General features: G+C 43.0%; 1 protein-coding gene and 1 long non-coding RNA gene across 4 annotated transcripts in view; one reads left to right on the top strand and one right to left on the bottom strand.

Annotated features, from left to right (window-relative positions):
* Positions 1-17,271, top strand: part of POLI (DNA polymerase iota) — a 67,917-nt gene that overhangs the window by 1,114 nt on the left and 49,532 nt on the right. For all 3 annotated transcript variants that reach the window (XM_085875471.1, XM_085875469.1, XM_085875470.1), the window contains exon 2: positions 6,405-6,527. In XM_085875471.1, the coding sequence (XP_085731597.1) occupies positions 6,405-6,527 (123 nt within the window). The remainder of the gene's footprint in view (positions 1-6,404; positions 6,528-17,271) is intronic.
* The window catches only part of LOC147030904 (uncharacterized), a 146,719-nt gene that overhangs the window by 103,006 nt on the left and 26,442 nt on the right, over positions 1-17,271 (bottom strand). The window lies entirely within an intron of this gene.

Genomic DNA, 17,271 nt, shown 5'->3' with positions numbered 1-17,271 from the left:
AGATCCTCGTCCTCTTAATGATGACGTCATAAAAACGAATATGACGTCATAGTGATGTATCATATGTGCGGTAATTCATCTCTGCTAATGCCCTGTTCGATTCCCGCAAACATAATTCAAAAAGCTTGCCTAGTTTCGGATAATTTTTTCGGCGATTTCCATTAGCGGAGATATTTTGACGTCATAACTTTTTTTCTTGGAGGAATTTTCAAAATCGGAGATGGTTACTGTCTGCGCAGGGTGTTTTTACATATATATGCCAAGTTTCAGGAAGTTTCGATGAAAACTGTGGGCTGTGAAACAAAAAAGTCCACAAGAAGAAGAACAACGTGAGTAAGACTTCGAGATCCTCCACGAGGATCCAAAAACACCGTTCATGTCGATTTGTCTGTGGAAAGATTTGCACGATCACCTACTTGTCTATTTATTACGTACAGTTTGAACGTCAGTTTCACTTTGACTACGTCATAAACTACTTACGATTGGAACGTGGATTTTAAACCTTCAGACCCTTTCGACCTTTGGACCCCTTCGACCTTTTATGACCCTTTACACATTTTAGACCCTTGAGATGACCGAGCATTTACATCCTTTTGGCCCCTCGAGATCTTCAGAGGTTCAGACCCCTTGAGACCCCATCGATTCTTAAGACCCCATAGTTTGACCCTTTACACATCTTAAACCCTAACTACTATATTTGACCCTCGTCCTGTTATGACCCCATGTATGCTTTAGACCTTTAGACCCCTTATGACCGTTTAAACCCCCTTTAGACCATTTGGACCCCTTAGACACTTACACCCATTAGAACTGCAGATCGTTTAGACGACTTGAGACCCAGTTTAGACCTTTACACCCTCTGAACTGCTTAGATCCCTTTAGATCCTTTCTACCCCTTAATAGACCCTTTTGACCCCTTAGACACCTTTAGACTCTATTGACCTTTATACCCCTTGAGACCCTTCTACCCCTTTAAACCCTTGAGTATTGGAACACACTGTATTGCCCTTTAAAGACCCTTTGGTCCTTGAGACACCTTAAAACTCCTTAGACCCTTTGGACCTTTATATCCCTTTTGATCCCAGTCCCACAGACAGTTAGACACATTGAGACCTTTTTTTTTTTACCCTTTAAACCCCATTATACCCTCACTCCTATTAGAACATACCCTTTTGACATTTAGAACATTAATAGACCCTTTGGATCCCTTAATAGACCCTTACAGACCCTTTGGATCCATTCTTTTTTTTTTTTGTATACCATGGTCGAGGCTCGAATGAGAGCTAACACACAACTCACAGCAAGGAGGCATGAGACAAGAGGGGCGGGAGTGGAAGGGACAAAACAGTGGGGAACAGACACATTAGGTGAACTGTGGAAGGGAGAGGGATGGGGATGGGACGGGGAACATGGCGAAGAGAAGATGGACATTACAGGGACTTTCAGGAAGGAAAGCAGGGGAATTGAAGGAAGTGGGCTTGGTGGATTATCGGGGGTAGAAAAGATCGAGGATTTGGATGGGGGAAGATAAGAGGTGGTGGTGAACAGCTGTTTTGAAAGCCTGGAGGGAAGAATGGGAAAGAATAGAGTGAGGAAGTTTATTCCAAAGGCGGGAAAAAAGAGGAATGAAAGAGTGAAGATGAGCAGTGATTCGTGATTTTGGTAGTTTTACCAGAAGGGGGTTGTTGGTGGACCTTGAGCGCCCTGTGGAAATGTGGTGGGGACAAATCGCAGAGGAGTCGGTAGAAGACAGAAAGACCACCGACCAACCTGCGGTGATTGAGTGAGAGGCCCAAAGACTCAGCTTCATTGCGGGAGATGCCGATGATCTTAAATGCCCTGGTTTCGACAACGTGAAGCCGAGAAAGGTGGGAGGCAGGAGCACCAACCCAGAGGGGAGAGCAGTACTCCATCAGGCTACGGACAAAAGCTTTGTAAGTGGTCAGGAGCTCAAGAGGGCCGAGGAAGGACTTTGCATGACAGAGGATTCCCAGTCGGCGACTGGCTTTTGAGGCGAGGTTGGAAATGTGACTTTCCCAGGAAAGGTCATGGCAGATAGTGAGACCCAGAAGCTTGAAAGAAAAGACTTCTTCCAGAGGATTGTTGAGAAAGTGGATGGGGGGGTTTCTAAACGGTCCTTTTGAAGAGACATAGTGAGAGTGTGAGATTTGTCTGGATTGAAAGACATGTTCCACGTGTTGGACCAGTTTGTGATTTTATCCAGATCTGCAGTGAGCGAAGAAGCTGCTGATTGCCGGTCTGAGGGATGACAGATGGTACGGCAGAGGGTGGAGTCGTCCGCAAAGAGAAATAGAGGATTTTCCAGAGAGTCCGAGAGATCATTGATGGAAACCAGAAAAAGAACAGGGCCCAGAACGCTACCTTGAGGAACTCCAGCCTGCACAGGAAGAGGGGATGAAAGAACTCCATTTAGGGCCACACGTTGACTGCGACAGGAGAGGAACTCTGTGAGCCATGAGTGGAGATGGCCTTGAATACCATGGGAAGAGAGTTTGGTGAGTAGTGCAGGGTGCCAGACTGTGTCAAAAGCACGTGATATGTCCAGGGATACGGCTCGGATTTCCTGTCTGGCATTGAGGACCTCCATCCATTGATGGGAGAGCAGAAGCAGCATATCCAGGGTAGAGTGACCTTGTCTGAAACCAAATTGATGATTGGAAATCAAGCCATTGGAGAAGAGGAAGGATTTCATGTCTGAAGCGATGATGGATTCCATAACCTTGCTGATGATTGGGAGAAGGCTGATTGGTCTGTAGTTACAGGGATCTGTTTTTGCACCTTTTTTATGCAGGGTTGTGATGTTAGCAGATTTCCAAGCAGATGGCAGATGACCTTAGGCATTCGACCTCTTTGACCCTTCCATTTAGCCCCTTCAGACCCCTGAGACACTTTAGACCCCTTACACCTGTTAGACCCCATTGACCCTTTAAACTGCTTGACTCAAACTATTATTGGAACATTCCCTTTAGACCCTTAGAAGCATTAAGACCTTTACACTCTTGAGACACCCTTTTTGGACACCTTCAACTCTTTAGACCTGTAAACATTTATACCCGTTAGACCCCTTAAAATGCACACCAGACAAAATCAAGAGTCTTCTTACAAAATACAGACTATACTTTTTCAGCAAATAATGCCATGAACTCTGCTGGTTGTCCTCTGCCCCTCCAACAAGGTCGGAGACGGGGGACATTAAAATGAGCTCTATCTGACCGGCCGGCCAATCATTCGTCCATGTACTTTTGTGTATGAGATATTTCAAAAACTGTTCAAGATTTTTTTTCATATTGTGGATATCTATTTCTCATGACATTCTCTCAACCTGATAAGATCACGTCTGTGATTGTTTGAATTCTGTTGCCATTGCAACCATGTCAGTAATTTAGCTTATGCCCAATATTTGTGAGGCTCTTTGTCATGTACTCAATAGACAGGGACGAAGGCTCTGAAGTGGGAACAACAGGTTTAATTCGGACACGGGCACAACACAACACAGCACAGCACAGCACAGCATCGGAACATGGGTGGGTCACATGACTGCTTAATCATGCCCCGGTGCACCCCATGTATGCTTACATTATCATAAATTACTGCTACATCTCATCTCCCCCCCCCCTTTTTAACAAATCAATTCGCTCAAGAGGTTTACAGACACGAGCTGATATTCTAAGGGCTAGTGGAGGTCTGTCCTCGCTTGCAACTGCTGTGGGTTTCTCAATAAGGGGTACAGGGTCGGGAAGGGGTTCAGGTACATTGATGGGTGAAAAGCTTTCATGAGGAGACACCTCAGGTTCAAACGCAGGTGGTGTTAATACAGGAGTGGGTGACAAAGGTACTTGAGCCGGTTCAATATTTGGCTCCGCATGACGTAACCTGAGTTGGTCAATATGTTTACACATACATCTACCATCACACAACTTCACAAGAAACATCATTTCACCAATGTTATCGATAACGATGCCAGATTACCACTTGGTTCCACATCCGGAGTTCAACACGTATACAGGATCATTGATGTGGAAGTTATACAGTTATACAGACGAACACAGCAATGTTGCCCCAACAGTCCTTCAATTATCCAAACACGTTGGTGTGCTAAACCGAGCTGTTTTATGTAAAATCATGAAACTTTTCGATGTTGGCCCAGTTTCTACAAGCGACGAAGCGTATCCATTATGGTGTTGACTTTACACATGTTTCCAAAGACATGGATCTCCCATGTAAAAGGCTTGTTCAATTTGGATAAAGAAATGTGGCAGAACAGATCTGATGGAGGAATACTTACCATCTAACCCTTGATCCAGAAAATAGAACTTTGATTTAAAGAAAACAAACAAACAAACAAGAAAACCACAATTTCAGAGGGATATCATTGCCACAAGGATCATCGGTCAAAATGAGTGGTTGACAAGTTACATCATACATCATGAAGTATCAGAAGCACAGCTAATGGTTAAGGTAGATGCATGCATGTACAGCCCTCCTAGCCACCAGGCCCAGGGTTGGGACCATGCCATCCAAGCCGAGGATGTTGTGCATGAATACAGAGATGACTATAACCATGAAAGGCTTTGCCAGAATAAAAGTTGATATGAAGAATTAATGGATGATGGCGAAATGAAACGAGAACGGCACTCGGGATGAGCACATGCCTCTGCCAAGCCGAACGGTTTACGTTTTGTATCCCACTGATAGGTCGGAGATGCATCCGAACCTCAATCAAAATCTAACCGGCTTGTTCTTGTCACCTAATCAACTCAACCACAAAGTTTTTCCCGAATCCGTCCATAACCTTTTGACATATCCTGCTCACAGAGAGACAAACAAACAGGGGTGAAAACATAACCTCTGTCCACCGTCGTTAGTGGAGGAAATGACTTCAGCTAAAATAAGACTTCAAAAAAAAGTGATGATTCTGCAAAGTTTTACACCAGTAAGTCATAACGCAATTTTGTGAGGTAGTTGTGCTGTTGGCAAAAGGTTAGTAGAATAATCAGAATGTTGTTCGTTGCAAAACCACACGCATGTGGGTGAAGTAAGTGCAAATGGTCAATTCATAATGGGAAAACAATGTATGGAATCAAGAGAATGTTGATCGAGGTACTCTGTCCACCATGGGAAGGAAGGAGAAGCTTCTCTTTCAGGGTTAACCCCTCATCAGAGCAATAAATATGTGATGAAAACTTCAAAATTGATCACTTGGTGTTTTACATCACAAAAACTTCACAGTTTGTTTTTTTTTGTATACATTGTCGAGGCTCGTTTGAGAGCTAACACACAACGCACAGCAAGGGGGGCATGAGACGAGAGGGGTGGGAGAGGGAAGGGCAAAACAGTGGGGAACAGAGACATTAGGAGATCTGTGGAAGGGAGAGGGATGGAGCGGGGATCATGGGGAATGCAAGATGGACATTACAGGGACTTTCAGGAAGGAAAGCAGGGAATTTGAAGGAGGTGGGCTTGGTTGGATTATCGGGGGTAGGAAAGATCGAGGATTTGGATGGGGGGTGATAAGAGGTGGTGGTGAACAGCTGTTTTGAAGGCCTGGAGGGAAGAATGGGATTGAGCAGAGTTTGGGAGTTTATTCCAAAGGTGGGAAAAAAGAGGAATGAAAGAGTGAAGGTGAGCATTAATTCGTGATTTCGATAGTTTTACCAGAAGGAGGTTGCTGGCGGACATTGAGCACCCTGCGGAAATATGGGGGAGGGGGGGACATATCTCAGACAGAGCAGGGGGGGGGGCGAGACCAGAGAGGAGACAGTGGAAGACAGAAAGACCACCGGACCTGCCGGTGGTGAGAGAGTGAGAGACCAAAAGACTGTCTCATCGCGGGAAATACCAGTGATCCTAAATGCCTTGGTTTCTACAGCGTGAAGCCGAGAAAGGTGGGAGGCAGGAGCACCAGTCCGGAGGGGATAGCAGTACTCCATCAGGCTGCAGACGAAAGCTTTGTATGTTGTCAGGAACTCAGGTGGGCCGAGGAAGGACTTTGCATGTAGGATTCCCAGTCGGCGACTAACTTTGGAGGCCAGGTCGGAAATGTGGCTCACACTGCTCACTGACAGTGCGGTCCAGCAAGGAAAAATATGGTTGCAGTATATCCCATTTTATGAAATTAAATGCACAGTGTGTTCCAGAAGAAAGTCTCACTTTGTGGAAATTTCACGACATTAAATTGCCACCCATCTAAGGTGGGCTGAGATGGGCACTCCCGCCCAGACGGCCCTCTGGGTGGGAGTGCCGATGCTAGTTAATATGCTATATCTACAATAGTTATTTTACAATTGGGGCATACATTTAAGCAATAGATCGTATGTACTCACATGATTAATAAATGATGTTTTTTCTAAGTAACGCTCATCAAACCCTTCGTGTTTTTTCAGGTTCTTCTGCTCACCGGCAGTGTCCTTTGAGTGATGGCAGTGTCATCGTTCACTTTGACTTAGACTGCTTCTATGCACAAGTGGAAATGTTGAGGAACCCAGAACTACGTAATGTACCCTTGGGTGAGATGGACTCGCATATCAACTGTTGGTTTCTCTTAAGAATAAGAAATTTGATGCCTGAAAAGGTAATTAAACCTCTCCCCTATAGGATAGGGTTAAGGTTATACCTGTTGAAGGGTTTGATTATACATCGAGTGCCCCAAGTTCTTAACGGTGCCCCAGATAGACTATCGGCCTTGCCTATCATATCCCTTCAGAAAATGATTATTGTGGTCCACTCCTTGGCAGAGGATGAAATATTGTTTAAAGTATTGGTAATATATGCCTAATCATGACCGGTATTCTAATTTATCCCACTTTCAGAAGTTGCATGTCAGCCCACACATCCTGCCCAACAATTTTGAAGCAAACTAACCTGGTTTTCATGTGTGTGTTTTTTATCGATAACATTTACAACAGTTGACATTTTACTTTATTTTATCGTGTGGCATCGATAGCAGGCAGATAACCTGTTGTAGCTTTTGGTGGAATGTCTGTTGTTTGGAATTGGTTGAAACCCATCCATGAAAGCAGCAGACGATCAGTTGGAGACTTCGTGATGTAGTAAGCGGCCTCTTTCTGCTTATTCTGGCTCAAGGACGTTACAGAATGTTTCAGCTCTAATGGTATGGTAGTGGTGAACATTTCAGGTGATGATTTTTTTGGCACCACCAAAAGGAACGACATCCCTTTCGAAAGCTGGAAGCAACCATTGCTTTGTCTTCTTCGCAGACAATATTGATGCTGGCTGTGCTGTAGTTGGTATTTGCAGCTGTGCATGTTGAATGGCGATACCGTAATGTTGTGAGTTGACCCCTTCCTCGACAGCATCTCCTCTCCCAAGTTGTTGCTGTTCCATACAAGTGTTGTAAAGATGCCAGCCTGCAGACATGATGGTAGAGTATTCCATCCCCTGCATATCTCCTGCTGAGCCAATGCAGTGTCATGCTCTAATACATACGAGTGTGACAAACTATATCCAAATCCATTTAAAAGACCTATCAGTTATGCAGAGCCACTCAAATGTCTGACTGCCATGGCCAGGGATGTATGTTTTGTCATTGACTTTTTTTCCTTTCAAAGCCAAGTAAGCAATGTCTTGCGATATGTTGACGATTTGGCGACTCTCCACAACTGTCACTTCCAAATTGGTGTCTTCTTCGGGAACGTCAGAGGCACCCACAACACATGCTACAAAGTTAAAGTGCTTTGCTGGAATGATGTTTCAAGCAGTATCAAGGGTCAGGTCAGATGATGATAGTAGCCATGGTAATGTCTGATGGGATTTGTTATATTGCTTGTAGATCACGTGATGATGTGTATCGATGTCGTAGAGTACTGCTGACAGATAGGAAGCACCTGCGCAGTCGTAGACTTGCCCTTATTCTCATGGGACTCAGTTTGGTTTGGTGTTTCATCAGGTTCATCTGAATGACATTCACTCTCTGGCATGTTGACATCAGTTCCCGTATCTGTGTCAGTGTCAGTGTCAGTGTCAGTGCAGACCGAGTTGCTTCTTCCATTAGATCTTCTGTAGAAAGGCTGTTGACATATACAAATTCACTTTCATACTGTCTACTCGGCTTGAAGAAGTACAACCGAGTGTACTCCCTCTGTAATAATTGCTTTAAGTGTCAGGTTTGGTAGTTTGTTGCATCCATATTCTCAATGTCATGCACAACTTTGATGAATATCTTCTTCAATTCCGTTAATCGGAGGATCTCTCTGTCCTTCATGAGCATGCCATTGTTTGCAAATGCACAGAATTGGGCAAAAGCTTTGGAATACAGTTCAACCTTTTCACCTTTTGGTTGTTGTCTGGTCAGGAACCGTGTGTCAGATCTGTGACAACTGCAATGGTAATGCACTTCAATCGCTACACAATCTTGGTTTTCGATGTGCAGCAACAGATTTTGGTCTTGTTTGAGTTTTGCATCCTCTAACAATTGCTCGCCGTTCACTAATTCACACTGTGCCAAACGTTCATGGCATATTTTACGATTGTCGTCTGTTGGGTATTGTGTTGTACGGCAGATGATGCATCCTTTTGGTAGAACATGAGATCTACCTGCTGGTGGGTGGCGTGATCCAGAACTATAACGTGATGTCCTTCTTTCCTTTCTATCAGGCTCCGATGGTTCTCTGTCCTCTGCGTTTGCACTTGCATAGGAAGTTAAACAAGAAAAGAAAAAAAAAAACAAAGAGCACAGACCTTTTAAAGACTTTTGAATTTCCAACAATCCTGAAGAAACAAAATTAGTGCAGTTACACGCATGTATGTTTCCTACCAGGTGAATTTTCTTTTTGCATTCAGAATTATATTTTAATTCTAACTTAACGTTGAGCACAAGAAAGAAGTAAAATTAAAATATGAACAAGCTGAAAACCACAGATTCATATTGTTGGGAATTGTAATTTGTCAATAAAAATGAATTAAACCCTCCCTAAAAAAATGTACTTTGCTAGAATTACAAATAATAATAGGGACTATTAAATGTCTGTAACGGCACGCATGATGGCAACTGACACCTTTTATGTGAGGTGCTTTATAACGCCATTTGTAAGTATAACTTTGTATAACGTATAACGCGCCATTATATGTATGTATTATAATTTGTATAACCCCAAATTAACGATACCCATACATGTACTTGCACATGCACGCATGCAAAAATCTAATGGTCCCGAATGTAAACATTTACAAACATTTGACATTTTAAGATGTAAGTTTGTGTAAGTATTATAAGCTGATGGGAAACATTGTTTTAAAGCTTAAATGTTGTCTTCTGTTAATTTAAATAAGGCAAAACAAATAAAAATAAAAATAAAATCGTGCGTAGCTCCAGTATAAGACAGCTTTTAAATAAACGTACTCAGAAAATTTACTTACGGAAGGTGTTTTCGATGAAATTGTGGACGCTTGAAAAATTGGGCATATCATATTTTCATTCTTGTATGGAAAACATTGAGAAAGAGAAGGGCACTCTTCGACATCGCCAAATATGCCTTCCACCCACATTATTACATCATTATACATACTTGTACCAGGTTTGATTAAAATCCCTGAACCCAGATTCAAAATATTTTTTCAATTCTGGCTGCCAGACCATGTGTCCAATCAGGTTGAAATTTAAAACATACTGGACGACCCGTGAACCCGTTGGGTTCCCGTTGCAACAGCGGTTAATGGGGGGGGGGGGGGGAAGACACAAAATTTAAATATTATTTTGTGGTCAAACTTTAACTTGAAGAAAATTTGAGCTTTGACCTCAGGAGTCATCATTCGGCCAACCAGTTTCTCAAGGTATCTCAACATGTTCTCCATGGTTTGTCCTTGCGCTTTATGGATCGTCATACCAAATCTTGACTGAATCGGGATTTGATTTTTTCATATATTTTTTTTGTTGCCGATTTAAACGAAACTTGATACTGCACACCACAACTGAATGGTGAGTAAGGTGGCCCTAAAATGTTTGTGCTATCGTGTACCGCTTTGGCTGCATTTCGGGAACATAATACATATATTTATAGTCATATATATATATATATATATATATATATATATATATATATATATATATATATATATATATATATATATATATATATATATATATATATATATATACACACTAGCTGAAGTACCCGATAATACCTGGGAAATTTTCCCTATTCTCCTCACGCAAGTTGGACTGAGGCATTTGTTGTATGGAGAAAATTAGGAAGGCTTCTTTTATTCCTCAGATTTATGAAAGGAAGGCTTCATGCTGCCGTAATTGTCAGAGAGGTCATAGTTGAAGGTGGCCTTGAGCCACTCAATGTTTCTAGCAGCAGTGGCAACTGTCCTTGATGTCCTGCCAAAACCTGGACCTAGAAAGCTGGAACATGAGTTTTGTGCTTCTCTCACCCGTCGGTGTGACGCTCTATTTGCAGTTAGGCGATGCTCTCTCTCTACAGCCAGCTCTGCTTGCTCGGCTCGTTCATGAGCAGATCTATCAGCAGTAAGACGACTCTCTCTCTCTCTCTCTCTCTCTCTCTCTCTCTTTCTCTCTCTTTCTCTCTCTTTCTCTCTCTTTCTCTCTCTGCAGCTGACTCTGCTTGCCTGGCTCGTTCATGAGTAGATCCATCAGCAGTAAGACGACTCTCTGTCTCTGTCTCTGTCTCTCTGTCTCTCTGTCTCTCTCTCTCTCTCTCTCTCTCTCTCTCTCTCTCTCTCTCTCTCTCTCTCTCTCTCTCTCTCTCTCTCTCTCTCTCTGTCTCTCTCTCTCCCTCTGCAGCTGACTCCGCTTGCCTGGCTCGTTCATGAGCAGATATATCAGCAGTAAGACGACTCTCTCTCTCTCTCTCTCTCTCTCTCTCTCTCTCTCTCTCTCTCTCTCTCTCTCTCTCTTTCTCTCTCTCTCTCTCTCTGCAGCTGACTCCGCTTGCCTGGCTCTTTCATGAGCAGATCTATCAGCAGTTATCTGTTGCCGTGCACGCGCAGTTCGAGAATTCAAATAACAGGAGGAGAATGTGTATGTTTAAAAAGTCAACAAATATGAACATTTTGTATTTCAAAAAACCCTAGCGTTTTTTAACCATGAAGCCTTTTGTTACGATTAATACGCCGGTGCACAATTCAAAAGCCCTTTTTTTTTAAAATGGAAATTTTATTATATTTATTTTTTTATATATATATATATATATAATTTTTTTCATTTTTATGGAAAGCCACTTAGTGCATCCTGGAGCTGAATGTTCAGTCTATATGTGTGTAAAGTTTCATCAAGATCGGTTCACTGGTCTAGGAGCTTATTGGTTACAAACAAACAGACAGACAGACAGACAGACAGAAGGACCGCCATTTATATAGTAGATATATATATATGTGTATATATATATATATATATATATATATATATATATATATATATATATATATATATATGATGAGAGTTTTAGTTATACTAGTACGTGCCCTTAAAAAAATAAAAATAATAAAAAAAAAATTATTCCAACCGCGAGTCAGAAACAGCAACCACACAGGCCGTTTCTTCGCTCTCGTGTGCCCGTACGTGCGTGGCCTGGAAGTTCGCATATCACAGTTACGATTATTTGCAATTTAGGTTTTAATGGCCAATTATTCAATTAGCGCCAACGTATTTTACCTTTTCGCAATGTCGTGGCAAGGAAAAACAAAAAGAGAAGAGAGAGAAATAAAATTTACTTCCTGGTTCGGAGCATACCAGCACTCTGATGTTACCGAAATGTATGCACCATCTAATATGAAAACGAGCATAACTTGGGGCATTGTGTTTATCTATAAATGCGCATAAGAAATTGAGAAATTATTAGAATAAACGAAGTCATCACTCTCCAGAAGTCCGGACGTTGTAACCCGTAATGGGGAACGTGACTGAGCTTCCCTTCCCCATCGGCCACACCCACGCAATAACGTGTCTTGTCATTGGTTTGGTAAATAAATGGCCATAACTTCGGAAGCACTTGTCCGATTAATATCAAACCTTGAAAAGGCACATCCTCAGGTCCCCAGCAATATATCTGGCAAGTTTCAATTAGATCGGACCAGTAGTTGGCGAGAAACAGTGGTCACACACACACACACACACACACACACACACACACACACACACACACACACACACACACACACACACACACACACACACACACACACACACACATTGCTGGAATTATAGATCGATAAAGATGTTCGCCATGCCGACTAGATCATAATTATGATGTTTCACGCCAACTAATGAAGCAGTTCAAGAGAATATATATATATTTTAAGGATTTTCTTTCAAACCTATATGGCTGCCAGACCATGCGACCTATTAATTATTCATGAACATGCTGGTATCCCCAAGCTTGGGGAACATTTGTGTAAAGTTTCCCCTCGATCTGTCCAGCCCTTCAGAAGAAGATGATTTTTAAGAGTTTTATGGTAAATCCAAAATCACGACCAAACCATGTGACCAATGACATCAGAGGTGGAGAACTCCGTTTTTTTTTCCACATGGATAGGCGATGATACCTGTAAAGTTTCCCCTCGATCTGTTCAGTCATTTCGAAGAAGAATATTTTTGAATGTTAGAAATTTTTTATTATATTTTATTATTATTTTTCTTTGTATACACTGCCGAAGCTCGATGAGAGCTAACGCACAGAACGTACAACAAGGGGAGCAGGAGACAAGAGGGGTGAGAGAAGGAAGGAAAAACAGTCGGGAACAGAGACATTCGGAGATCTGTGGAAGCGAGAAGGATGGAGCGGGATACACAGGGTAAACGAGATGGACACCACAGGGACTTTTCAGGTCCTTACATGACCGGGACTTTCAGGAAGGAAAGCAGGGAATTTGAAGGAGGTGGGTTTTGGGTGGATTAACGTGGGTAGAAAAGATCGAGGATTTGGATGGGGGAAGATAAGAGATGGTGGTGAACAGCTGTTTTGAAGACCTGAAGGGAAGAGTGGGATTGCAGAGAGAGTGGGAGTTTGTTCCAAAAGCAGGGAAAAAGAGGAATGAAAGAGTGAAGGTGAGCAGTGATTCGTGATTTCGATAGTTTTACCAGAAGGAGGTTGCTGGCGGACATTGAGCACCCTGCGGAAATATGGGGGAGGGGGGGAAATATCTCAGACAGAGCAGGGGGGGGGCGAGACCAGAGAGGAGACAGTGGAAGACAGAAAGACCACCGGACCTGCCGGTGGTGAGAGAGTGAGAGACCAAAAGACTGTCTCATCGCGGGAAATACCAGTGATCCTAAATGCCTTGGTTTCCACAGTGTGAAGTTGAGAAAGGTGAGAGGCGGGAGCACCAGACCAGAGGGGAGAGCAGTACTCCATCAGGCTGGGGATGAAAGCTTTGTAGGTGATCAGAAGCTCAGGCGTGCTAAGGAAGGACTTTGCATGAGAGAGGATGCCCAGTCGGCGAATGGCTTTGGTGGCCAGCTTGGAAATGTGGCTTTCCCAGGAAAGATCATGGCAGATAGCGAGACCCAGAAGCTTGAATGAAAGGACTTCTTCCAGAGGATTTTTGAGAAAGTAGATGGGGGTGGGGGGTGGTTGGGGAGGGAGGTTCCAGATGGTCTTTTTGGAGAGACAAAGTGCGACTGTGAGATTTGTCAGGATAGAAAGACATGTTCCACTTGTTGGACCAGCTTGTAACTTCATCCAGATCTGCAGAGAGTGAAGAGGCTGCTGCTTGATGATCTGATGGATGACGGATGGTACGGCAGAGGGTGGAGTCATCAGCAAAGAGATAAAGAGGATATTCCAGAGAGTCAGAGAGATCATTGATGAAAACCAGAAAAAGAACATGGCCCAGAACACTGCCTTGAGGAACTCCAACCCGGAGAGGAAGAGGAGATGAGAGAACTCCATTTAGGGCCACACGTTGGCTGTGACAGGAGAGGAAGTCTGCGAGCCATGTGTGGAGATGGCCTTGAATACCACAGGAAGAGAGTGTGGTGAGCAGAGCAGGGTATCAAAGGCACGTGATATGTCTGGCTCTAATTGCTCTGGCTCTAATTTCATGTCTGGCACTGAGGAACATGTCGGATCTCCATCCATTGTTGGGAGAGCAGAAACAACATATCAAGGGTAGAGGGACCTTGTCTGAATACAAATTGATGATCAGAAATCAAGCCAGTGGAGAAGAGGAAGGATTTAGTGTCAGAAGCGATGATGGATTCCATAACCTTGCTGATGATTGGGAGAAGGCTGATTGGTCTGAAGTTGCAGGGATCTGTTTTTGCCCCCTTTTTTGTGCAGAGCAGTAATGTTTGCTGATTTCCAAGCAGATGGTAGATGACAATGAACAAATGAGAGGGTGAATCGAAGAGAGAGAGAGGGTGAGCAAGAGCAGAAGAGCAGGTTTGTTGGACACGTGGGCTGATGCCATCTGGACCGGTTGCAGAATCTGAGTCAAGGTTTGACAGCAAGCTCTCCACCTTGTCAGGAGAAAAGGTCACTGAGTGCAGGAACAGCTGGTTGCGACTGGGTAAGGTGGGTACAGAAAGCGATGGGTTTGGGCACAAGATTTAGAAGCAAACACGGATTTTAGGCATAGAGCCTTTTCACGTGCAGTGTCAGCTATGTGGCTATTTGAGGTAAGGTAGGGGATGGAGGTGAAGCATACACTAGAAACAGACTTAACTTGATGCCATCAGTATTTGGAGGAGGGAGAGAGGTTTGAGAGTTCAGACTTGAGATTAGAAAGATGTTGTTTTCTGGCTCTCCTCAGGGTAAACACACACTTGTTCCGAGCTTTGTGCAAGGAACTGAGATTGCCTTCAGTTCGAATTAGCCTTCCATGAGGTGAAGGCAGTTTTTTTCAGGACAACCGCCTCACCACAAGCTTCAGTATACCATGGGCTGGAGGAAGGGTATGACAACTGAATGCGAGATGGGATAAATCTGTGCATGAGAGAGAGCACGTTTCTTTGAAAGAATACCCAGGACGAGTTGATGTCAGAGGAAGTAGAGACGGTAGACCAGTCTCGAAGTTTGATGGCTGCTTGAAGCCCCTGCCAGTTGACCTGAGTGAAATGCCAAACTCGGCGGTGCTGATGTGGTTCTCTAATAACAGCCAGAGAGATGTCTACTTTGACAAGCACATGGGCAGAAGAACCGATTGGAGCGAAAAAAGAATAGCAGATATTTTCAGGGAAATTTGGCAAAATCAGATACAGATACAGAGTTCCAAAGTTTTTCTTTTTCCAACACGGCTGCCACACTACATGACCTATGACGTCATAATTATTCTTCAAACATTCTGCATGAGTAGTTGTACCTTTGGTGGAAATTTGGTGTCATAGATAAGCAGTTGCATAGTGGATAAGCGGTTTCAGAGAAAGCAGAGAAAATATAGCATGGATGTATGTACCTGCATGTGTATGGACGAACGGACAACCTGAAAACATAATGCCTGAGGCAACTTCGTAAGTGGAGCCATAAAAATTGGTGTAGCTTCATGGTATGGCAGCTTTTAACTTTAAACGAAACTTAAAACTTAAACGGTTTCATTTAACTGTTGGCTGCTGCCAACATTTTTGTGGAAAGAAAAGTACTGACAAAGTCTCATCAAAGCGAAATCATCTTGATTTTTTTTATTGCTAACCTTCGCATTAAAAAAGTAGAGACTCCTACACTGTAGAACCTCTGCCTACATATTTCTGTCTTTCCTATTCACTGAACATCAATAGCAAACCACCACACATTTACCTTGATCAATATTGTTTTGTGCAGTTGAGCTTTTCCAAACAGCATTGCAGACACTTGTGTTAGCTTACATGAGCAATAACCTGATGTTAGCTTTGTGGTTAAGGTGGCCGGCTTGGGACCTCAGAATCCTGAGTTTGAGCCTCTGACAGCTATTGAATTAACCCCAGGTGTACTTCACTCAGGCTGTCATCCTTCTGCGGTTGGTGAAATGAGTATCAGTGTACTGGGGTAATAACCATTCGAGGTAACCTGTGTCGGAGTGGTGACCTGTCCACGACTGTACTCCCAGCCAATGAAACTGCCTTGGCATCCCCGTTGTGCCTTTAAAGCACGAAAGGAATGGTATTATATTATTACACAGCAATAATTGATACATTTATAAAGCCTCGGTCATGAACTGCGAGCTGATGTAATTGAAAGTGACTGAAAGACTTACATTTCAAAACATTAAGCGGAATCATTTGTATTCATCATCATCATGATCAGTGTGAAATATTGTGATGTTGAGCTTCAAATCATACATGATGTGAACTTAAAGTTCAGCGAATTTTCAATCGTAAATGGCAAATACACATGTTTGCAGTTAAAAAGATCGGCCTACTGACAACACATGCAGCTTCCTGTTTCTCGTTTGCGGCCAACCCCCGTTTCTGCTTCATTGAATCAGTAAAATACTGGTAACATTTTCGATGAAAACCAGCATATCTTGGCAAAGCAATGTCCAGCAGAGGAGTAGCGGCCAGAGCGGTGTGGCCATCTTGCACGAAGCACTTCGCCATCAGCCCGATTTCCGACTAAATCTTGACAAATCTCAACACTACGTACGACCGTGCACCACTTTGAATCTTTGAATGGTGTTAACTCAGCTTCGGTAACCCCAAAATTGTGGCAATAACACTGTAAATTGGAAGATTTGCTCGAATTTATTTTTGCTTTTTACAGCCATATTATTTGGCCCACCATTGAATCAGCTGTAGATCTGGAGTTGGCAATGATCATGGGTGTCGGGTTAAGAGCTGCTGCTTTATGTTTCAGTCATGCATAATCCCATAACTCTCTGAAACGGCTCTTCTAATTGGATGATGACCCCGCACTCGCAAAGTGAAAAGTGGGTTTTGGCAATTGGTTCATGTAAAATCCATCTGTCTGTCTGTGAACGTCAATTTATGCCCGAGGAACAACTTGTTTAGATTGAATGTTGTATCTTGTACATTAATCGGAATATGAAGCGGAAAACAAACCAGCGGTTTTACAGTACCGTACATTGTCTCTGAATTTGTCTCGATCGCACGTGCGCAGAGAGAAGTGAGAAAATATTGTTACTCTGTCTGCTTGTCTGGCAGGCAAACAAAATTGAAAATCATTCCAAACAGGAAACTTACTGTTTTTAAGGAGGTCATAAAGGACACAAACAACAGGAACGAAGAACTAATTAATGTGTTTGAAAGGGTGGTATATTAGGCACCGCGTAAAGTGGCGGTACATTCTAGAATGAATTTATTTATACGATTTTTACAATCTTTATTTTATTTAAATTGCA

This window comes from Eptatretus burgeri, chromosome 3 (assembly GCF_056783735.1).
Source record: "Eptatretus burgeri isolate ZD-2024b chromosome 3, Ebu_testis_v1, whole genome shotgun sequence".
In the NCBI taxonomy this organism is placed as follows: Eukaryota; Metazoa; Chordata; class Myxini; order Myxiniformes; family Myxinidae; genus Eptatretus; species Eptatretus burgeri.
Note: the sequence above shows the minus strand (reverse complement) of the source record. Positions and strands in the feature narration are given on the sequence as shown.